Raw genomic sequence first — 17,109 nt, forward strand, 5'->3', positions numbered from 1 at the left:
CACTGGTAGACGCTGAATAAATAAAACAAGGTCAAGTACTAAAATACATCTGTCTTGGTTTTCAGAACAGTCATCTTAACACATTACAGCTGTTTTTACAATACATAACAGTAGTTTTAGTGTTTAAATCATATAAAGTCAACTAAACCCACCCCTTTGAGGTGTCCACAATAACAGAAACACAGCCACACGCACACACACCAGCACGGTAAGAAATTGCACATTCAACACTCCTTGGTGCCATAAAGGACTGTTAAAACATTAATGTAATGTAAACATGAATAGAGAAATGCACAAAAGTCATTCATTCATATTGCATTGAATATGGCTCAGATTTTTTAAAACTATTCTCTCTCAAGCAGCCCCCCCCCCCCCCCACACACACACACACACACACTCCCCCTCTGTCTCTCCATCACACAAACACGCACATGCACACACACGAACACGCAAGTCGAAAAGAACTGAAGACACAAACACACACACACACACACACACACACACACACACACACACACACACACACACACACACACACACACACACACACACACACACACACACACACACACACACACACACACAGTCTGTAGGTATGTACATGCTGCTCGGGTAGAGCTCTAGGTTGGGTGTGTAATGGGTCCCCAGGGCTGCATGGAGAATCTGTCCGTCTCTCTTTTCGTTGTCTGCCTAGCTGTCTGTCCACTCATCTCAGTCCCACACTGGCCTCCAGGGGGGGCTGTGGAGGCTTAGAATTGGTTGTCTACAAGCCTAGCAGTGTTGTTGGGATAGCAGTAGTGGTATCCTAATGTAGCAGTGGTAGTAGTATGGCGGGTGCTGGGTGCTGTCCCTGCCTCACAGTGCTCTGTGTCGTTGGCACACGTCTGAATGATTCACAAAGGCCTTCTGGGAAATACATACATTGAAACTATGTACGCGGTTTAACCGTGGTTGACCGCGTTGGTACAGTATGTAAGGCTGCAGGGCCGCACTGAGAGAGGGTCTGTGTGTCTGCGAACCCTCACCTCTGATCCCTGACCCCTAACCCCCTGAACCCTAACCTAGCCCAGACCGTGGCATTCAGTGAACAGGCAACTCCATACCCCAACACTCAAATACGTTTACAATCAATCAATAAATAAATAAAAGCAATAATAAATAATAATTTCGATGAAACATTTTCCTGTGCAGGAAAGAACAGAGTAATGCTGATGATGGAGTCTAAAGCGCGTCAGGCTGCTCCTGTCTGTCCATCCGTCTGTCCACCCCTCAGTCAATCTATGGAGGTGAAGGGGGCTTACCTCTCTCCTCTATCTCTCATCCTCTTCTCTGTGTCCTCCCCTCTCTCCATGCGAAGTCTTCTCTCTCTCTCTCTCGCGCTCTCTTCTCTTCTCTCTCTCTCTCTCTCTCATACAGCAGTCTCTAGATCTTCGTGGGAGACAGTGGTAGGGAGCTGTTTGCTGGTCAGGTAGGAGGCCAGCTCTTGGTCCCCCGCATCACGAGCTTGCTCTACTGGGGTCTTACCCTGTGAACACACACAGACACACAATGTGTGTGGTTACTTACACTCCATTAAACAAACTCTCTCTTATGTGCGAGCTTGCCTTTGTGTGTGCAAGTGTGTGTGTGTCTGTGTGTGTTTGTGCGGTGCGGTACAAGTGTGTGTACTGTGTGTGTGTGTGTGTGTACTGTGTGTGTGTGTGTGTGTACTGTGCATGTCCTGTCTGTGTGTGTACTGTACGTGTACGGTGTGTGTGTACTGTGTGTACTGTGTGTGTGTGTGTGTGTGTGTGTGTGTGTGTGTGTGTGTGTGTGTGAGGTTCTAACCTTGAAGTTGGTCTTGATGAGGGAAGCTCCAGAGTCCATGAGAAGACGACACACAGCGTGATGCTTCCGAGAGGCCGCTTTGTGCAAGGCAGTATCTCCTCTGAAAACACACACACACACGAGCACACACTTCACGCAAGCTACAGGCTGCCTGATCCGTTTGAGGTACAGCAAAGTTACTTTAGGCACAGAAACAAGACATTCTTCCACGTTAGACCGTCAGATAGACAACAAAGCCATAAGACAGTGGGTGACTTACGTTTCTCTGTTGGTTAAATCCAGGAGCACCTTTGACCCTAAAATAAAATAAACAGAGCAAACGTTTTAGCAAACATCAGAGGTTTGCAAAAAATCTCATTTGACGGATGCAATGAGAACACACACACACACACACACACACACACACACACACACACACACACACACACACACACACACACACACACACACACACAGACACAGACACAGACACACACACACACACACACACACACACACACACACACACACTCACCGTGCTCCAGTATGAAGCGGACCACTTCAGTGTGTCCGTGCTGAGAGGCCAGGTGTAGTGCACTACAACCAGTAGAATCCCTCACCAGGAGGCTGGTCCCGCGAAAGAAGCTGCCCGACAACTGAAAGAGAGACAGGAAGAACACAGCTATGAGAGAAACGTATGTATCGACTTCAGTAGTGCATATTACGTCAGGAATGGCTTTTGAGCTATTTCTAGTAGGACAGTCAGATGTTTGCGAGGGAGAAGGTCGAGGTATCTAACCGTAGTCAGGTCCCCAGAGGAGGCAGCCGTCAGCAGTGCTAAAGAACACACACACACACACACACACCACTATCAGTTAGACAATGGTATAGGGTTACGCGTGAGTTAACAGGAATCATTCCCACTGTAAGACAGGGGTTTCTATCGAGGAACATCATGGTTTTAGAAATGTTCTTCTCTCAAAATACGTAAAATATCCCACCTTGTTCCTCAGACGTCAGAGGGCTCCTGTACCAGAGAAACAAATAGATGAAAGGACTGCGACTCTCAACATGACATAACGTTAGAGCTGTGTGTGTGCACGCGTTTACACATCTGTGTATGTGAGTGTGTGTGTGTGTCTCTCTCTCTCCCTCTTTCTCTGTCTCTCACCCAGAGTTGGGCTCCACCACCAGGTCAGGCATGGCTGTGGCCTGTCCCCCCGCTAGTCCATCGTGGTCCAGGATAAACACCTCTTCCTGGCAGATTTCTGTCACATAGTGCAGGTGCTCCTGGGCCTTGTCTATACGGTAGAAACGGTCCGCAGACGTAGCTGGGGAAAGGAGACTTTGTTTAGAGAAAGGATGTGAAAGGAGAGAACTGTCACCCAGTCGATGTCTTACAATCACACAGAGACTTTAGAGTCCCACTTTACGTAAGGAATAACGGATGGAGATATGTGTATATACAAGTAGGTTAAAGCTCTGGCACATTTACAGAAACGCTGATTCATGTTTTGACCCCGTTTTGACCCCCTAGGTGAGTGACGTCACTGACTGATGTCACTCACAGTCCAGGAAGCTCCAGTTGGGGGACAGCCTGTGGGCGGAGCCAGGTCGCGGTAGACCTCGACACTCATCCTACAGAAAGGGGAGGGAAGGGTTCAATAAGGACTCACTGATTACATAGTCAGATATAGTAGATGGAAAGGTAGACAGACAAGAACCTGGTAATGCACTCGGTGGCCAGCAGATGGAGCCTGATGAAGATCCTGTTAGAAACCGGAGAGCCCAGCAGTGTCTCAGAAAATAGAACAATCGTCAAAGCCAAATCATATTGGTGCGAGTGTGTGTGTGTGAGTACGTGTGTGTATGCAAGTGTGTCACGTGTCTGTGTGTGTGTTCTCACCTCCTGTAGCCTGTCTATGTAGAGTCTGCAGGTCTCCAGGTCACAGTCGCCTCTCACCACCACAATCCCCACAGCGATCGCTGCAACACGCACACACAGACAGACACACACTTTATTAACATCTTTCCTGGTTGCAGGACACACACATGGAGATTAGAGGTTGCTGCTTATACATAGGCTTGAAATCACTGGCCACTTTAATAACGTTTACATATTTTGTATTACTCATCTTATATGTATATACTGTATTCTATACTATCTATTGTATCTTAGACTATGCCGCTCTGACATTGCTCATCCATATATTTAAAGATTCTTAATTCCATTTCTTTATTTAGATGTGTGTGTATTGTGTGTATTGTTGGGAAATTGTTAGATATTACTTGTTCGATATTACTGCACGTGTATGTGACCAATAACATTTGACTTGACTTGATGGACGTCTCTACAAAGACACGCAGACACACACACTCACAGATCTCTCGGAGTCGTTCCTTGTCGAACTGCAGTCTGTCGTGGTCCTGCAGGCTGATACGGTGGACTCTGAGGCGGAGGCGCTCGGGGACAGCATGGGGGCTGGAGAAACACACGCGCGTTGAAACGTCTCAATCAACATTACGTATTCCTTCATTCAATTTGATTCTGTTCAGTACCGGAAACAAATCTTTTTTTCATTGATTGCGATCTAGCAATGCCAGGATAGATTACACTGTGCTACATGTACTGTAGCCACAACAGCACAGAGCACAGAGAAGGACAGGGGGGACTCCCACAGAGACAGACACTAGGAGACAGCACACCGACAGGTCAGAAAGGGTTCAGCATGCAGCAGGCAACCATATACTTTAGACGTTAGACCCACACGGTGCTCGACACACGAGCGCAAAAACACAAACAGATAACTTAACTCTTTTTCTCACTCGGTTTCTCTCCGTCTTTCTCTCTCTCTCAGACACTCTCTCAGACACGCACGCGCGCCGGGTTGAAGTACTTACACAGAGAAGGAGTCAGGGGGAGCAGAGAGGCGGCGCAGGTCGGCTGCACACACGTTCTGAATACTGCAGTCGTGCACGCACACACAACAGGGCAGGGCGAGTGCGGGGGGGGGAAACACAGGCCCAGAGGCGAGTCGGGTAAATATCAAGGAAAGACAGAGGGACAGAGGAGTAGACATGGAGGTGAGAAGTGAGGTGAAGAAAGAAAAGACGAAAAAGACAGCAGATGATGAAGACATGGAGGAAGCCCATGACAGACTAGAGTAGTATTGCAGAACACTAAGGAAACAACCAGGCACTGCTTTAGTTACTGTAGCTGAGTAGAACCACACTGAGTACAGAGCAACACACACACACACACACAACGGCAGCTAGATACACACACAGGCATTAGTGCTGTTGGGACGATCTGCTAACAGCGGAACAGACGGTTAGAGGAGAAAATAACAGTGTGAAGTGAAATATAATGAGACAAAGCCCTGAATAAGACCAAGAAAACTAACTGTGGGCGTGTGTGCATACAGCAGCAGTGGGTTTACACCTTGACAGATGTTACACTGAGGCAAGAGCCTAGTTTGACCCTGTTTCTCCTTGGTGTCTGCTTCTTCCCAACAGAATGCAGCCACGGCATCAAAAACTAGCACTGGTCATCGTAATCGGTGTAAACGTACACTTAGGATGCATTCATAGTGTCCGTTCTGTAGCCCCGGGGAGCTATGTGACTCACTCGCTAGAGCAGGACACTGAGGACTTTACCCTTCCGCACACCGCTGGCCTAGTTCCACAGGAAGAAGGATGTGTGTGTGATTCACAGAGTCAGCTCGGGGATTCGAACCAGCGACCGCTCAGTTACTGGTCTCAACCGCTAGGCTACCTGCAAGTCCTCCAGCCTATTCTCTAGAGAGTGTGTGTGTGGTTCACTCGTTGAGTGAGGGCAGTGAGGTCTTGATCCCTAGTGCTATATTGGCCTATATCCTTAGTGTGTGTGTGTGTGTGTGTGTGTGTGTGTGTGTGTGTGTGTGTGTGTGTGTTTGTGTGTGTGTGTGTGTGTGTGTGTGTGTGTGTGTGTGTGTGTGTGTGTGTGTGTGTGTGTGTGTGTGTGTGTGTGTGTGTGTGTGTGTGTGTGTGTGTGTGTGACTCACTCATTGAGCAGGGGTACTGAGGTGCGTCTCTTGCTCTTCTGTACCATGTTGGCCTGGTTGCGTAGGGAGATCCGGAGGGTTGAGGGGGCCAAGCGACACGGCTCTCCATCCACCTACACACATGCGCGCCCAGACACACACACACACACACACACACACACACACACACACACACACACACACACACACACACACACACACACACACACACACACACACACACAATGCATATCAAATACATTCTGACTGGCGATTGAATCTCTGCAGCATGGGCCTGTGTTGTATCTCTGTAGCATAGGCCTGTGTTGTATCTCTATAGCATGGGCCTGTGTTGTATCTCTGCAGCATGGGCCTGTGTTGTATCTCTGCAGCATGGGCCTGTGTTGTATCTCTGCAGCATGGGCCTGTGTTGTATCTCTGCAGCATAGGCCTGTGTTGTATCTCTGCAGCATGGGCCTGTGTTGTATCTCTGCAGCATGGGCCTGTGTTGTATCTCTGTAGCATGGGCCTGTGTTGTATCTCTGCAGCATGGGCCTGTGTTGTATCTCTGCAGCATGGGTCTGTGTTGTATCTCTGTAGCATAGGCCTGTGTTGTATCTCTGTAGCATAGGCCTGTGTTGTATCTCTGCAGCATAGACCTGTGTTGTATCTCTGTAGCATGGGCCTGTGTTGTATCTCTGTAGCATAGACCTGTGTTGTATCTCTGTAGCATGGGCCTGTGTTGTATCTCTGCAGCATAGACCTGTGTTGTATCTCTGTAGCATGGGCCTGTGTTGTATCTCTGCAGCATAGACCTGTGTTGTATCTCTGTAGCATGGGCCTGTGTTGTATCTCTGCAGCATAGACCTGTGTTGTATCTCTGTAGCATGGGCCTGTGTTGTATCTCTGCAGCATAGGCCTGTGTTGTATCTCTGTAGCATAGGCCTGTGTTGTATCTCTGCAGCATAGACCTGTGTTGTATCTCTGTAGCATGGGCCTGTGTTGTATCTCTGCAGCATGGGCCTGTGTTGTATCTCTGTAGCATGGGCCTGTGTTGTATCTCTGCAGCATGGGCCTGTGTTGTATCTCTGCAGCATGGGTTTGTGTTGTATCTCTGTAGCATAGGCCTGTGTTGTATCTCTGTAGCATAGGCCTGTGTTGTATCTCTGCAGCATAGACCTGTGTTGTATCTCTGCAGCATAGACCTGTGTTGTATCTCTGTAGCATGGGCCTGTGTTGTATCTCTGTAGCATAGACCTGTGTTGTATCTCTGTAGCATGGGCCTGTGTTGTATCTCTGTAGCATGGGCCTGTGTTGTATCTCTGTAGCATAGACCTGTGTTGTATCTCTGTAGCATAGGCCTGTGTTGTATCTCTGTAGCATGGGCCTGTGTTGTATCTCTGTAGCATAGGCCTGTGTTGTATCTCTGTAGCATAGGCCTGTGTTGTATCTCTGTAGCATGGACCTGTGTTGTATCTCTGTAGCATGGGCCTGTGTTGTATCTCTGTAGCATAGACCTGTGTTGTATCTCTGTAGCATAGACCTGTGTTGTATCTCTGTAGCATGGGCCTGTGTTGTATCTCTGTAGCATAGACCTGTGTTGTATCTCTGTAGCATGGGCCTGTGTTGTATCTCTGTAGCATAGGCCTGTGTTATATCTCTGCAGCATGGGCCTGTGTTGTATCTCTGTAGCATAGGCCTGTGTTATATCTCTGCAGCATGGGCCTGTGTTGTATCTCTGTAGCATGGGCCTGTGTTGTATCTCTGTAGCATGGGCCTGTGTTATACACCTGTCTGTTTGTGGCCCTCCTGTTAGCGTACACGATTCTTGCCATTCTCCTTTGACCTCTCTCATCAACAAGCTGTTTTCGCCATCAGGGCTGCTGCTGACTGGATGTGTTTTGTTTGTCGCACCATTCTCTGTAAACCTTAGACACCGTCGTGCTTGAAAAGCCCAGGAGGGCGGCCGATTCTGAGATACTGGATCCGGCGCGCCTGGCGCCGACGATCATACCACGCTCAAAGTCGCTTAGGTCACTCGTTTTGCCCATTCTAACGTTCAGTCGAACAGTAACTGAATGCCTCAATGCCTGTCTGCCTGCTTTATATAGCAAGTCACGGCCACCTGACTTACAGAACTATCTGTAGGAGCGATCCATTTTCATGAACGGGGGGGGGGGGGGTACATAATAAACTTTCCAGTGAGTGTATATGTGTAGCATGCACTGTAAACCCTAATGTGTTGTCATTACTCAAAACCTTTGAGGACACCCGTTGCACTTAATATATCTGAGTAAAGTTCCTTAGAGTGATTTTGTAGTCATTACTCAAACCGACAGAGTCACTGCGACCCTAGAGGTTCCAGATTTGATACGTAACAGAAATACGTAACAGAAATACGTAACACTCTTACTAAGCCACGCCTCCAATATAATTTTTCAGCGTGCCTTGCCTTTTCGAGTGAATCGTAGTTACCACCCATGACTGTATTTGTTAGCGACAGAGGCATGGGTGTTGAATTTGTTCATTTTCAGTCCTGTGGCCTTCATGTGAGTTCATAGTTGCATGTTACCATTATAATTAAACTCTTTATGACAATACATCACATAAGGCCTTATTTTGAGGCCTAGCGTTATCCTAATACAGTGGCCTGAAACTCATGGTTTACAGGCCACATCAGGCCTGCAGGTAGGGTTGCAAAGTTCCAGTAACTTTCCCAAAATTCCCACATTTTCTAAAAACCCTGGTTGAAGGATTTCCAGGAATCTTCCAACTGGGATTTTTGGAAAACCTGGAAAATGTTCCGGAATTTTGCAACCCTACCTGCAAATCACATTATGCTGGCTTGCAAAGTGATGTGTAATTCCTATTGGAATCCAGCCAGAGTTAGGATGTACAACAGTTTTATTCACCCGCAGCCTGTATTCATAATGACTGCCAGGGTTCAGAACAGTGTGAGGAGACGACCTACGCCACTTCAACTGGAACAACCATTTCAGTAACGGGTGCAAAAAAATCTAACTCAATTATTGGATTTGTTTCGAAAAATGTATGTTATTTATCTGTAGCATAAGATGAATCAATCAATCACTCAATGTACATGCAAAAACAAAGATATTTAAAAAAATAATAATAATAATCTACCTGCATTAGAAAATGCTGGGGGAAAAAGTTAATTTGTTATAATAACTTTAAAAAAAAATGTGTTGTTGTGACTTCTCATTTAGTTTTGAGTCATACCACACAAACATTTTAGGTAATAATGACTTTTCATTTACTTTGAGTTCAACTTACTGGAAGTAGAAGTATTTGAGTTAAAAATGCCTTAATTTTCTAATTCCATGAATTCCATTGATTCCTATGGAGGACTGCTCCTACTAGGAAGTGCCAATATGGCCGACCGGTGGCTTCAAAGCCTCTCACTGGCCAATAAATAGTATCAGCAATCCAGGGTTTATCTACATCATTGGTTGTATCGCTAGTGTGGGCCTGTGTTATATATCTGTAGTATGGGCCTGTGTTGTATCCATTTAGTGTTGGCCTGTGTGATATCTCACCTGTACAGCGATGGTCTTAAAGGTGGTCAGAGTCACCTCTCTACACTGGTGCAGCCTCTCACCATGACCTCCTACCTGCAGTGCCGCCTAGGGGACAGGAAGAGGAATTACACCATTTTGTATAGAGTCAAACACACTCTCTCTCACACACACGTGCACACACACACACACACACACACACACACACACACACACACACACGTGCACAAACACACACACACACTCACAAGGGAGGACATGGTGAAGCCGATGACTTCAATACAGCCATCGTCATGGCGCTGAGGCTCAAAGTCCCGGTGGTCTCCTGTGTTCCCCCATGGCATGGTGCCTGCACAGTACCTACACACACACACACACACACACACACTTTTTAAAACACACATAATCCTCAAACACTCCATCACAAAAAAAACACAGTATGGTGCATGCATAAAACTATGGGGTAGGTTATGGACAGACAACAGATCTACCAACAGCGTCAGATAGACACAAGGTCACCTGGGTGGGTGGAATAGCTACCTGGGGATGTTTAAGAAGACGATGCACTGGAACTTCTGCTCCTGGATCTTAGGAGTGAGATCCGTCCCGTCACACTGGTACAGAGAAAAAGAGGTTTCACTGAATCCAGTAAATGAACGTAGAGAGATTCCAGTTCCTGAGCCAGGGACCTGTCCAGTGGCAGCTTGATTACCTGTCCAGTGGCAGCTTGATTACCTGTCCAGTGGCAGCTTGATTACCTGTCCAGTGGCAGCTTGATTACCTGTCCAGTGGCAGCTTGATTACCTGTCCAGTGGCAGCTTGATTACCTGTCCAGTGGAAGCTTGATTACCTGTCCAGTGGAAGCTTGATTACCTGTCCAGTGGCAGCTTGATTACCTGTCCAGTGGAAGCTTGATTACCTGTCCAGTGGCAGCTTGATTACCTGTCCAGTGGAAGCTTGATTACCTGTCCAGTGGCAGCTTGATTATCAGGCTGTCAGGGCCTTCTAACCCAAACTGTCAGCCTGTGACACTGTGTTGTGTGTGTGTGTGTGTGTGTGTGTGTGTGTGTGTGTGTGTGTGTGTGTGTGTGTGTGTGTGTGTGTGTGTGTGTGTGTGTGTGTGTGTGTGTGTGTGTGTGTGTGTGTGTGTGTGTGTGTGCGTGCGTGCGTTTGTGCGTGCGCGCGTGTGAGACACTCACCACCACTCTGACGTGTTTAGACAAATCCCTGGAGCTCCTCTGGAGGAAGTCAGAGAATGCAGCCTGACACGAAGCAGAGACAGCTCGTTACATTCTATATACGCCTTTCTCCCTCTCTCTACACCTCGCTCTATTCCCTCCCTCCTCTCTACCCTCCCTCCAAATCCCTCCACATCCCTCTCCTCAACCCTTTCCCTCCTCGCCCCATTCAGTAATGTGGTGTTAAGTCTGTCAGGTACTCACCCCTGCATAGAACATCTTGTTGCGGAAGCGGCTGTTGAATTTCTCAGGGTTGGCTTCTGCAGGGAGGAGGAGGTACAACAGTTAGAGTCTGTGTCCTACTGTAGTCCGACAGCTGAAGGAACAATGCTTCTAGTCCCGAGAGACAGTACTGCTCACCTCTGGATTCGTGGAACTCCAGTGTGACGTTGGCATCGAAGCCCAGGCTGAAGTAGTTGTTGAACACATTCAGTGGGAGCTGGAGACACACAGAGGGATGTAGAGTGAAAAAGAGGGGAGCGCACAAAAGAGGTACAAAAATCAGTTGAAATAAGGTTGAACTATGCTTTCCCTCACCGTCCATATCAATCAGACCATGAGACAGCCGTACCACTCTCCCCTCCCTTGACCATTCACCCCTCCCCCTGACCCCTAACCTCTGACCCCAGACAGACCTTCTGTGTGCCCTCCTCCGGCTGGGCGGGGCTTCTCTCCACCTGAAGGTTCCATCTGTCTAGCTGCACCACAGAGCCGTCCTCCACCTGACACAGTACCTTGGACACCGGCTCGTCTGTATAACCCTACACAGAGAGAGACAGGTTATAATCCTACACAGAGAGAGACAGGTTATAACCCTACACAGAGAGAGACAGGTTATAACCCTACACAGAGAGACAGGTTATAACCCTACACAGAGAGAGACAGGTTACAACCCTACACAGAGAGAGACAGATTATAACCCTACACAGAGAGGGACAGGTTCTAACCCTACACAGAGAGAGACAGATTATAACCCTACACAGAGAGAGACAGATTATAACCCTACACAGAGAGAGACAGGTTCTAACCCTACACGGAGCAACACAGATTATAACCCTACACAGAGAGAGACAGGTTATAACCCTACACAGAGAGAGACAGATTATAACCCTACACAGAGAGAGACAGGTTATAACCCTACACAGAGCAACACAGATTATAACCCTACACAGAGAGACAGGTTATAACTCTACACAGAGAGAGACAGATTATAACCCTACACAGAGAGAGACAGGTTATAACCCTACACAGAGCAAAACAGATGATAACCCTACACAGAGAGAGACAGGTTATAACTCTACACAGAGAGAGACAGATTATAACCCTACACAGAGAAAGACAGGTTAGAACCCTACACAATGCAACATAGATTATTACCCTACACAGAGAGAGACAGGTTATAAATCTACAGAGAGAGAGACAGGTTGTAATCCTACACATAAAGAGACAGGTTGTAACCCTACACAGAGAGTGACAGGTTATAACCCTACACAGAGCGAGACAGGTAATAATCCTACACAGAGAGACAGGTTATAACCCAACACAGAGAGTGACAGGTTATAACCCTACACAGAGAGAGACAGGTTATAACCCTACACAGAGAGAGACATGTGTAACCCTACACAGAGAGTGACAGGTTATAACCCTACACAGAGCAAGACAGGTAATAATCCTACACAGAGGGTGACAGGTTATAACCCTACACAGAGCGAGACAGGTTATAACCCTACACAGAGAGAGACAGGTTATAACCCTACACAGAGAGAGACAGGTAATAATCTTACACAAAGAGAGAGACAGGTTATAGCCCTACATAGAGAGAGAGAGGTTATAACCCTACATAGAGAGACAGGTTATAACACTACAGAGAGAGAGAGAAATGCTACTAATTCCTTTAAACTGAAGCCTGAGACAAGTGGAATGGGAACACGGCAATAATAGCATTTCAAGTGTTAGAACGAGAATGAGAGTGACTTATCCAGGACACCGAGGTCAGACTGTTTACCGCCTACACAGTCAGACGGGTGGACACACACACACACACACACACATGCACACACACACACACGCACATGTACACACACGTACATGTACACACACACACACATGTGCATGTACAAACACACACACACACACGTACACACACGTACACACACGTACACACACACACACACACACACACACACACACACACACACACACACACACACACACACACACAGTGACAGAGTAATGAAAGGCTTTTATGGAAATAAGTACCTATTATGCCTGTCTCTCTGTCACAGTAATAACCAGTATAGTCCCAACACAGCTGAGGCATCACATACAGCATTCAATAGCCATGTACATTAACACACAATAAAACCTTAACAAATGTGCTGCAGTGGATTCTTCTCTTGTTACTACTGTAATAAGCAAATGTTCAAATCAAATCAAACGTTATTTGTCACATGCTTCGTAAACAACAGGCGTAGACTAACAGTGGAATGCTTACTTACAGGTCCTTTTCCAACAACGCAGAGTTTACGATAAAGATTTTAAAAAATCAAATAGAAATAGTGACACGAGGAATAAATACACAGTGAAAAAACTAAAAAAGGGTCAGTGCAGGTAGTCTGGGTAGCCATTTGATTAGCAATTTAGCAGTCTTGTTCAGCAGTCTTATGGCTTGGGGGTAGAAGCTGTTCAGGGTCATGTTGGTTTCAGACTTGGTACACCGGTACCGCTTGCCATGATTGCCATGAGGTAGCAGAGAGAACAGTCTATGGCTTGGGGTGGCTGGAGTCTTTGACAATTGTTTGGGTCTTCCTCTGACACCGCCTGGTATGCAGTTCCAGGCTCCAGTGAGCTCGGCCACATGGTGCACTGGGCCGTACTCACCACCCTCTGTGGCGCCTTGCGGTCGGATGCCTTGCAGTTGCCGTACCAGGCGGTGACGCAGCCAGTCAAGATGCTCTCAACAGGGCAGCTGTAGAACTTTTAGAGGACCTGAGCAACCGGAAGTCGTAGCGGGATAACTTGTAAGAGTCCGGATTAGTGTCCCGCTCCTTGACTTTAGACGTCCTAGACGCATCTTATTTCTTCTGAAGAGAGGCAGACAATCTCTCTCTCATACTCTCCCTCCCTCATACTATCTCTCCCTCATACTCTCCCTCCCTCATACTCTCCCTCCCTCATACTCTCCCTCCCTCATACTCTCTCTCCCTCATACTCTCTCTCCCTCATACTCTCTCTCCCTCATACTCTCCCTCCCTCATACTCTCCCTCCCTCATACTCTCCCTCCCTCATACTCTCCCTCCCTCATACTCTCTCTCCCTCATACTCTCTCGCTCTCATACTCTCCCTCCCTCATACTCTCCCTCCCTCATACTCTCCCTCCCTCATACTCTCCCTCCCTCATACTCTCTCTCTCTCTCATACTCTCTCTCCCTCATACTCTCTCTCTCTCTCATACTCTCTCTCTCTCATACTCTCTCTCCCTCATACTCTCTCTCCCTCATACTCTCTCTCTCTCTCATACTCTCTCTCTCATACTCTCTCTCTCATACTCTCTCTCCCTCATACTCTCTCTCTCTCTCTCTCTCTCTCCCTCATACTCTCTCTCCCTCACACTCTCCCTCCCTCATACTCTCCCTCCCTCATACTCGCTCTCCCTCATACTCTCTCTCCCTCATACTCTCTCTCTCTCATACTCTCTCTCCCTCATACTCTCTCTCCCTCATACTCTCTCTCCCTCTCTCCCTCGTCTCTTTTCACTTCTCTTCTCCTCTAAGCAGCTGAATGTTATTTCCATGCAGATTTTATGTTGTTGTCTGTAATGAATTCTAATCACTGCTAATAATCCTTGATATACACATCCCTCCTCTACTCCCCAAGAGCCTGGAAGTGTTTCCTCTCTCTCTCTCTCTCTCTCTCTCAATCTCTGCCCCCCCCCCCCCCCCCCCCACCCCCCTATGTGTGGTTCGTTTATATTTAGGCAACTCTCATTAGAGCTACTGCTAATTAGCCTTAGTGCACGCACACACACACACACACACACCCACACACACATACACACACGCACAAACATCTTTGCACTGATTCAGGCAATTTGTGTCAGAGAAAGTAGCACTCTCACCAACAGGATACAGACATACACAAACACGTACGTACGCACACACACACACACACACACACACACACACACACACACACACACACACACACACACACACACACACACACACACACACACACACACACACACAACATACACACAAAGAGAGAGAGAGAGAGAGAGAGAGAGAGTGCCAAAGGCTGTTTCACGTCACATACACACACACTCTTAGCTTTCGTGTCAGCGAGCGTGCTGATGACAGCACCACTCTCACCAACAGGACACACACACACATACACACACACACAGTGGCGCTGTGGCAGGTGCAGGAGAACCGAGAGGACAGGCTGTATGCTGATGAAACAGGACAGACAGAGTAAAGGACAGTCTAAAAGGGCCACAGACTCAAAGAGAACAGGACGACACCTGCAATACACCACACTAATTACTGCTGCAATACAACATGAGTTATTTCAGTAAAGACAGAGTCCACTGTGTTGACTGTGCTGTAGTTAGTGAGATGACTGTATAGGGTCAGAGTCAGACAGAGGGCAATGTATACAGTAGAAACATAATGAGATACACACATGCATAGAGGACACATGGGCACGTGCCCCCTCTGCTTTTCACACGTTAAATTCATTACTTAACTTCATTTCTAAGCCCACGTTTTATCGAAATTATTTATAAAAAGATCTGTCTGCGGTATTTGGCGGAGGGGGCACACCGACTGGACCTGCCAAAGAGTAGCCCGACCCCCTATTCTCCCTAGTAAGTGGTTCCTTCCAAGGTGCGCCACGGAGCCAAGATATGCTAGGCAGGACGCTAGATACAGGACTCACGGGGGGTACGTTTGTAAATTCATTTGATCAAGCTACGTATGAATAAATACAATGAAAACGATTTGTTCTTTCACTGTAATACTTGCCACCTAGCGATTTTATGAAGTAGGTTTTAGCTAGCCAGCTAGGTTCCCAATCTCCCAACCTCATTACTAACTACCAAGGCATGTCAGGCTACCAATCAAGTTGGTGTAGCTTGTCTGACTATCTGTCTGACTATCTTAGCTGGCTAGACTTGAGAAAATATGAAAATGTCTTATGACACTATACACAGGGTGACAGTATTACTAAACTCCTAAGGCATAAATGTTCGTAAAGAATCAACGTGCAACATTCATTAAAATGACATTCGAACAGGTAAAGACGTACGATTAGATTACCTATGCAGAAAAATATACATACTGTATTTTTTTGCATAGAATTAGGCATAATGATTATTGCGCTAGGTTGCAGGGAAAAGGTGTTTCAGGTGTTTGAAAAGTACAAAATTCCAGCCCCTCTCCGGACAACCCCCCCCCCCCCCCCCCCCCTCCCCCCTCCATCCTCATGTTCCTCTTGCCCCTTCTAAAATAATGGGTGGATGACACCCCTGTGTGGGTGCACACCGGTGCACACACGCCGCAAACAAACACACACGCACATCCACACATAGAGGGCAGCTTACCCCTCCCCAGTTGAGGGTCCTGGCGAGGTCATTTCCTGTCCCCAGAGGAAGTACAGCTACAGGTGGATGGGGGGCCATTCCTAATTCATCCAGAGCAGACAGGATCCACCCCACCTAAGGCGAGAGAAGGTGAGAGAGAGAGACGAGAGTGAGATGGGGGAGGGGGCTCTGTTAATGAAGTTCATTAATGCTATGAATAATGTATAAGGTCCTGGGACATGTTCATACATGTTAACTATGTATGTGTGTGTTGCCACCAGGGGGAGCTGTGTTCACACACAGTAACACAATTGCACTGTCTATCATCAAGCACCCTCAAACTCAACTCTGGCCCTCGAAGCCAGTTCCATTGCTTTTTTCATTGTCCCCCTGTAATCGGGGACTGATTTAGATCTGGGACACCAGGTGTGTCCAATTAATTAGCAAAATTAACAGAAAACCAAAAGGTTTCGGATCTCGTGGGGTAGGAGTTGAATACCCCTGACAGTAGCACTGAAAACATACAGAGCCATTGCGACAGACAGACAGACAGACAGACAGACAGACAGACAGACAGACAGACAGACAGACAGACAGACAGACAGAAATTAGTAATAGCAGTTGAATTGAAGTAAAACATTAAAACATGTTCATTCTCTCACCGTCCCGTCTCCACCACAGGCCAGGATACGCAGGTTTGGCACTTTCCTGTACAACTCCAACCTGGGAGACATGACGTACAGAAGTTAGGGTGTATGAAATAGTGTATAGGGTGTAGTGTGTGGGAAATAGGTTGTAGCATGCAGGGTGTCGTACTCACGCCTCTCTGAGCCCTCCCTGGGAGAGATCAAACACCTGGCGAGGGTTCAGGATCCACATAAACATCTGTAACACCTTAGTACCCTGAGACACAGAGAGAGAAGGA

At 47.2% G+C, this 17,109-nt stretch overlaps 1 protein-coding gene across 1 annotated transcript in view; it reads right to left on the reverse strand.

Moving 5' to 3' along the window:
* Window positions 1-531: 531 nt before the first annotated feature.
* Window positions 532-17,109, reverse strand: part of LOC120049886 (diacylglycerol kinase iota-like) — a 46,610-nt gene continuing 30,032 nt past the window's right edge. The window contains exons 11-33 of the mRNA XM_038996375.1: window positions 17,005-17,087; window positions 16,847-16,907; window positions 16,206-16,319; window positions 11,238-11,363; window positions 10,963-11,041; window positions 10,807-10,862; window positions 10,564-10,626; window positions 9,905-9,978; window positions 9,613-9,724; window positions 9,386-9,472; window positions 5,850-5,962; window positions 4,708-4,770; window positions 4,188-4,288; window positions 3,713-3,792; window positions 3,531-3,575; window positions 3,375-3,444; window positions 2,978-3,137; window positions 2,808-2,833; window positions 2,606-2,643; window positions 2,342-2,462; window positions 2,087-2,123; window positions 1,828-1,927; window positions 532-1,525 (exon numbers count right to left, since the gene is read on the reverse strand). Coding sequence (XP_038852303.1) covers window positions 1,409-1,525; window positions 1,828-1,927; window positions 2,087-2,123; window positions 2,342-2,462; window positions 2,606-2,643; window positions 2,808-2,833; window positions 2,978-3,137; window positions 3,375-3,444; window positions 3,531-3,575; window positions 3,713-3,792; window positions 4,188-4,288; window positions 4,708-4,770; window positions 5,850-5,962; window positions 9,386-9,472; window positions 9,613-9,724; window positions 9,905-9,978; window positions 10,564-10,626; window positions 10,807-10,862; window positions 10,963-11,041; window positions 11,238-11,363; window positions 16,206-16,319; window positions 16,847-16,907; window positions 17,005-17,087 — 1,926 coding nt within the window. The 3' untranslated portion in view covers window positions 532-1,408. The remainder of the gene's footprint in view (window positions 1,526-1,827; window positions 1,928-2,086; window positions 2,124-2,341; window positions 2,463-2,605; window positions 2,644-2,807; window positions 2,834-2,977; window positions 3,138-3,374; window positions 3,445-3,530; window positions 3,576-3,712; window positions 3,793-4,187; window positions 4,289-4,707; window positions 4,771-5,849; window positions 5,963-9,385; window positions 9,473-9,612; window positions 9,725-9,904; window positions 9,979-10,563; window positions 10,627-10,806; window positions 10,863-10,962; window positions 11,042-11,237; window positions 11,364-16,205; window positions 16,320-16,846; window positions 16,908-17,004; window positions 17,088-17,109) is intronic.

The sequence above is a fragment of the Salvelinus namaycush genome, chromosome 6 (assembly GCF_016432855.1).
Source record: "Salvelinus namaycush isolate Seneca chromosome 6, SaNama_1.0, whole genome shotgun sequence".
Taxonomy (NCBI): domain Eukaryota; kingdom Metazoa; phylum Chordata; class Actinopteri; order Salmoniformes; family Salmonidae; genus Salvelinus; species Salvelinus namaycush.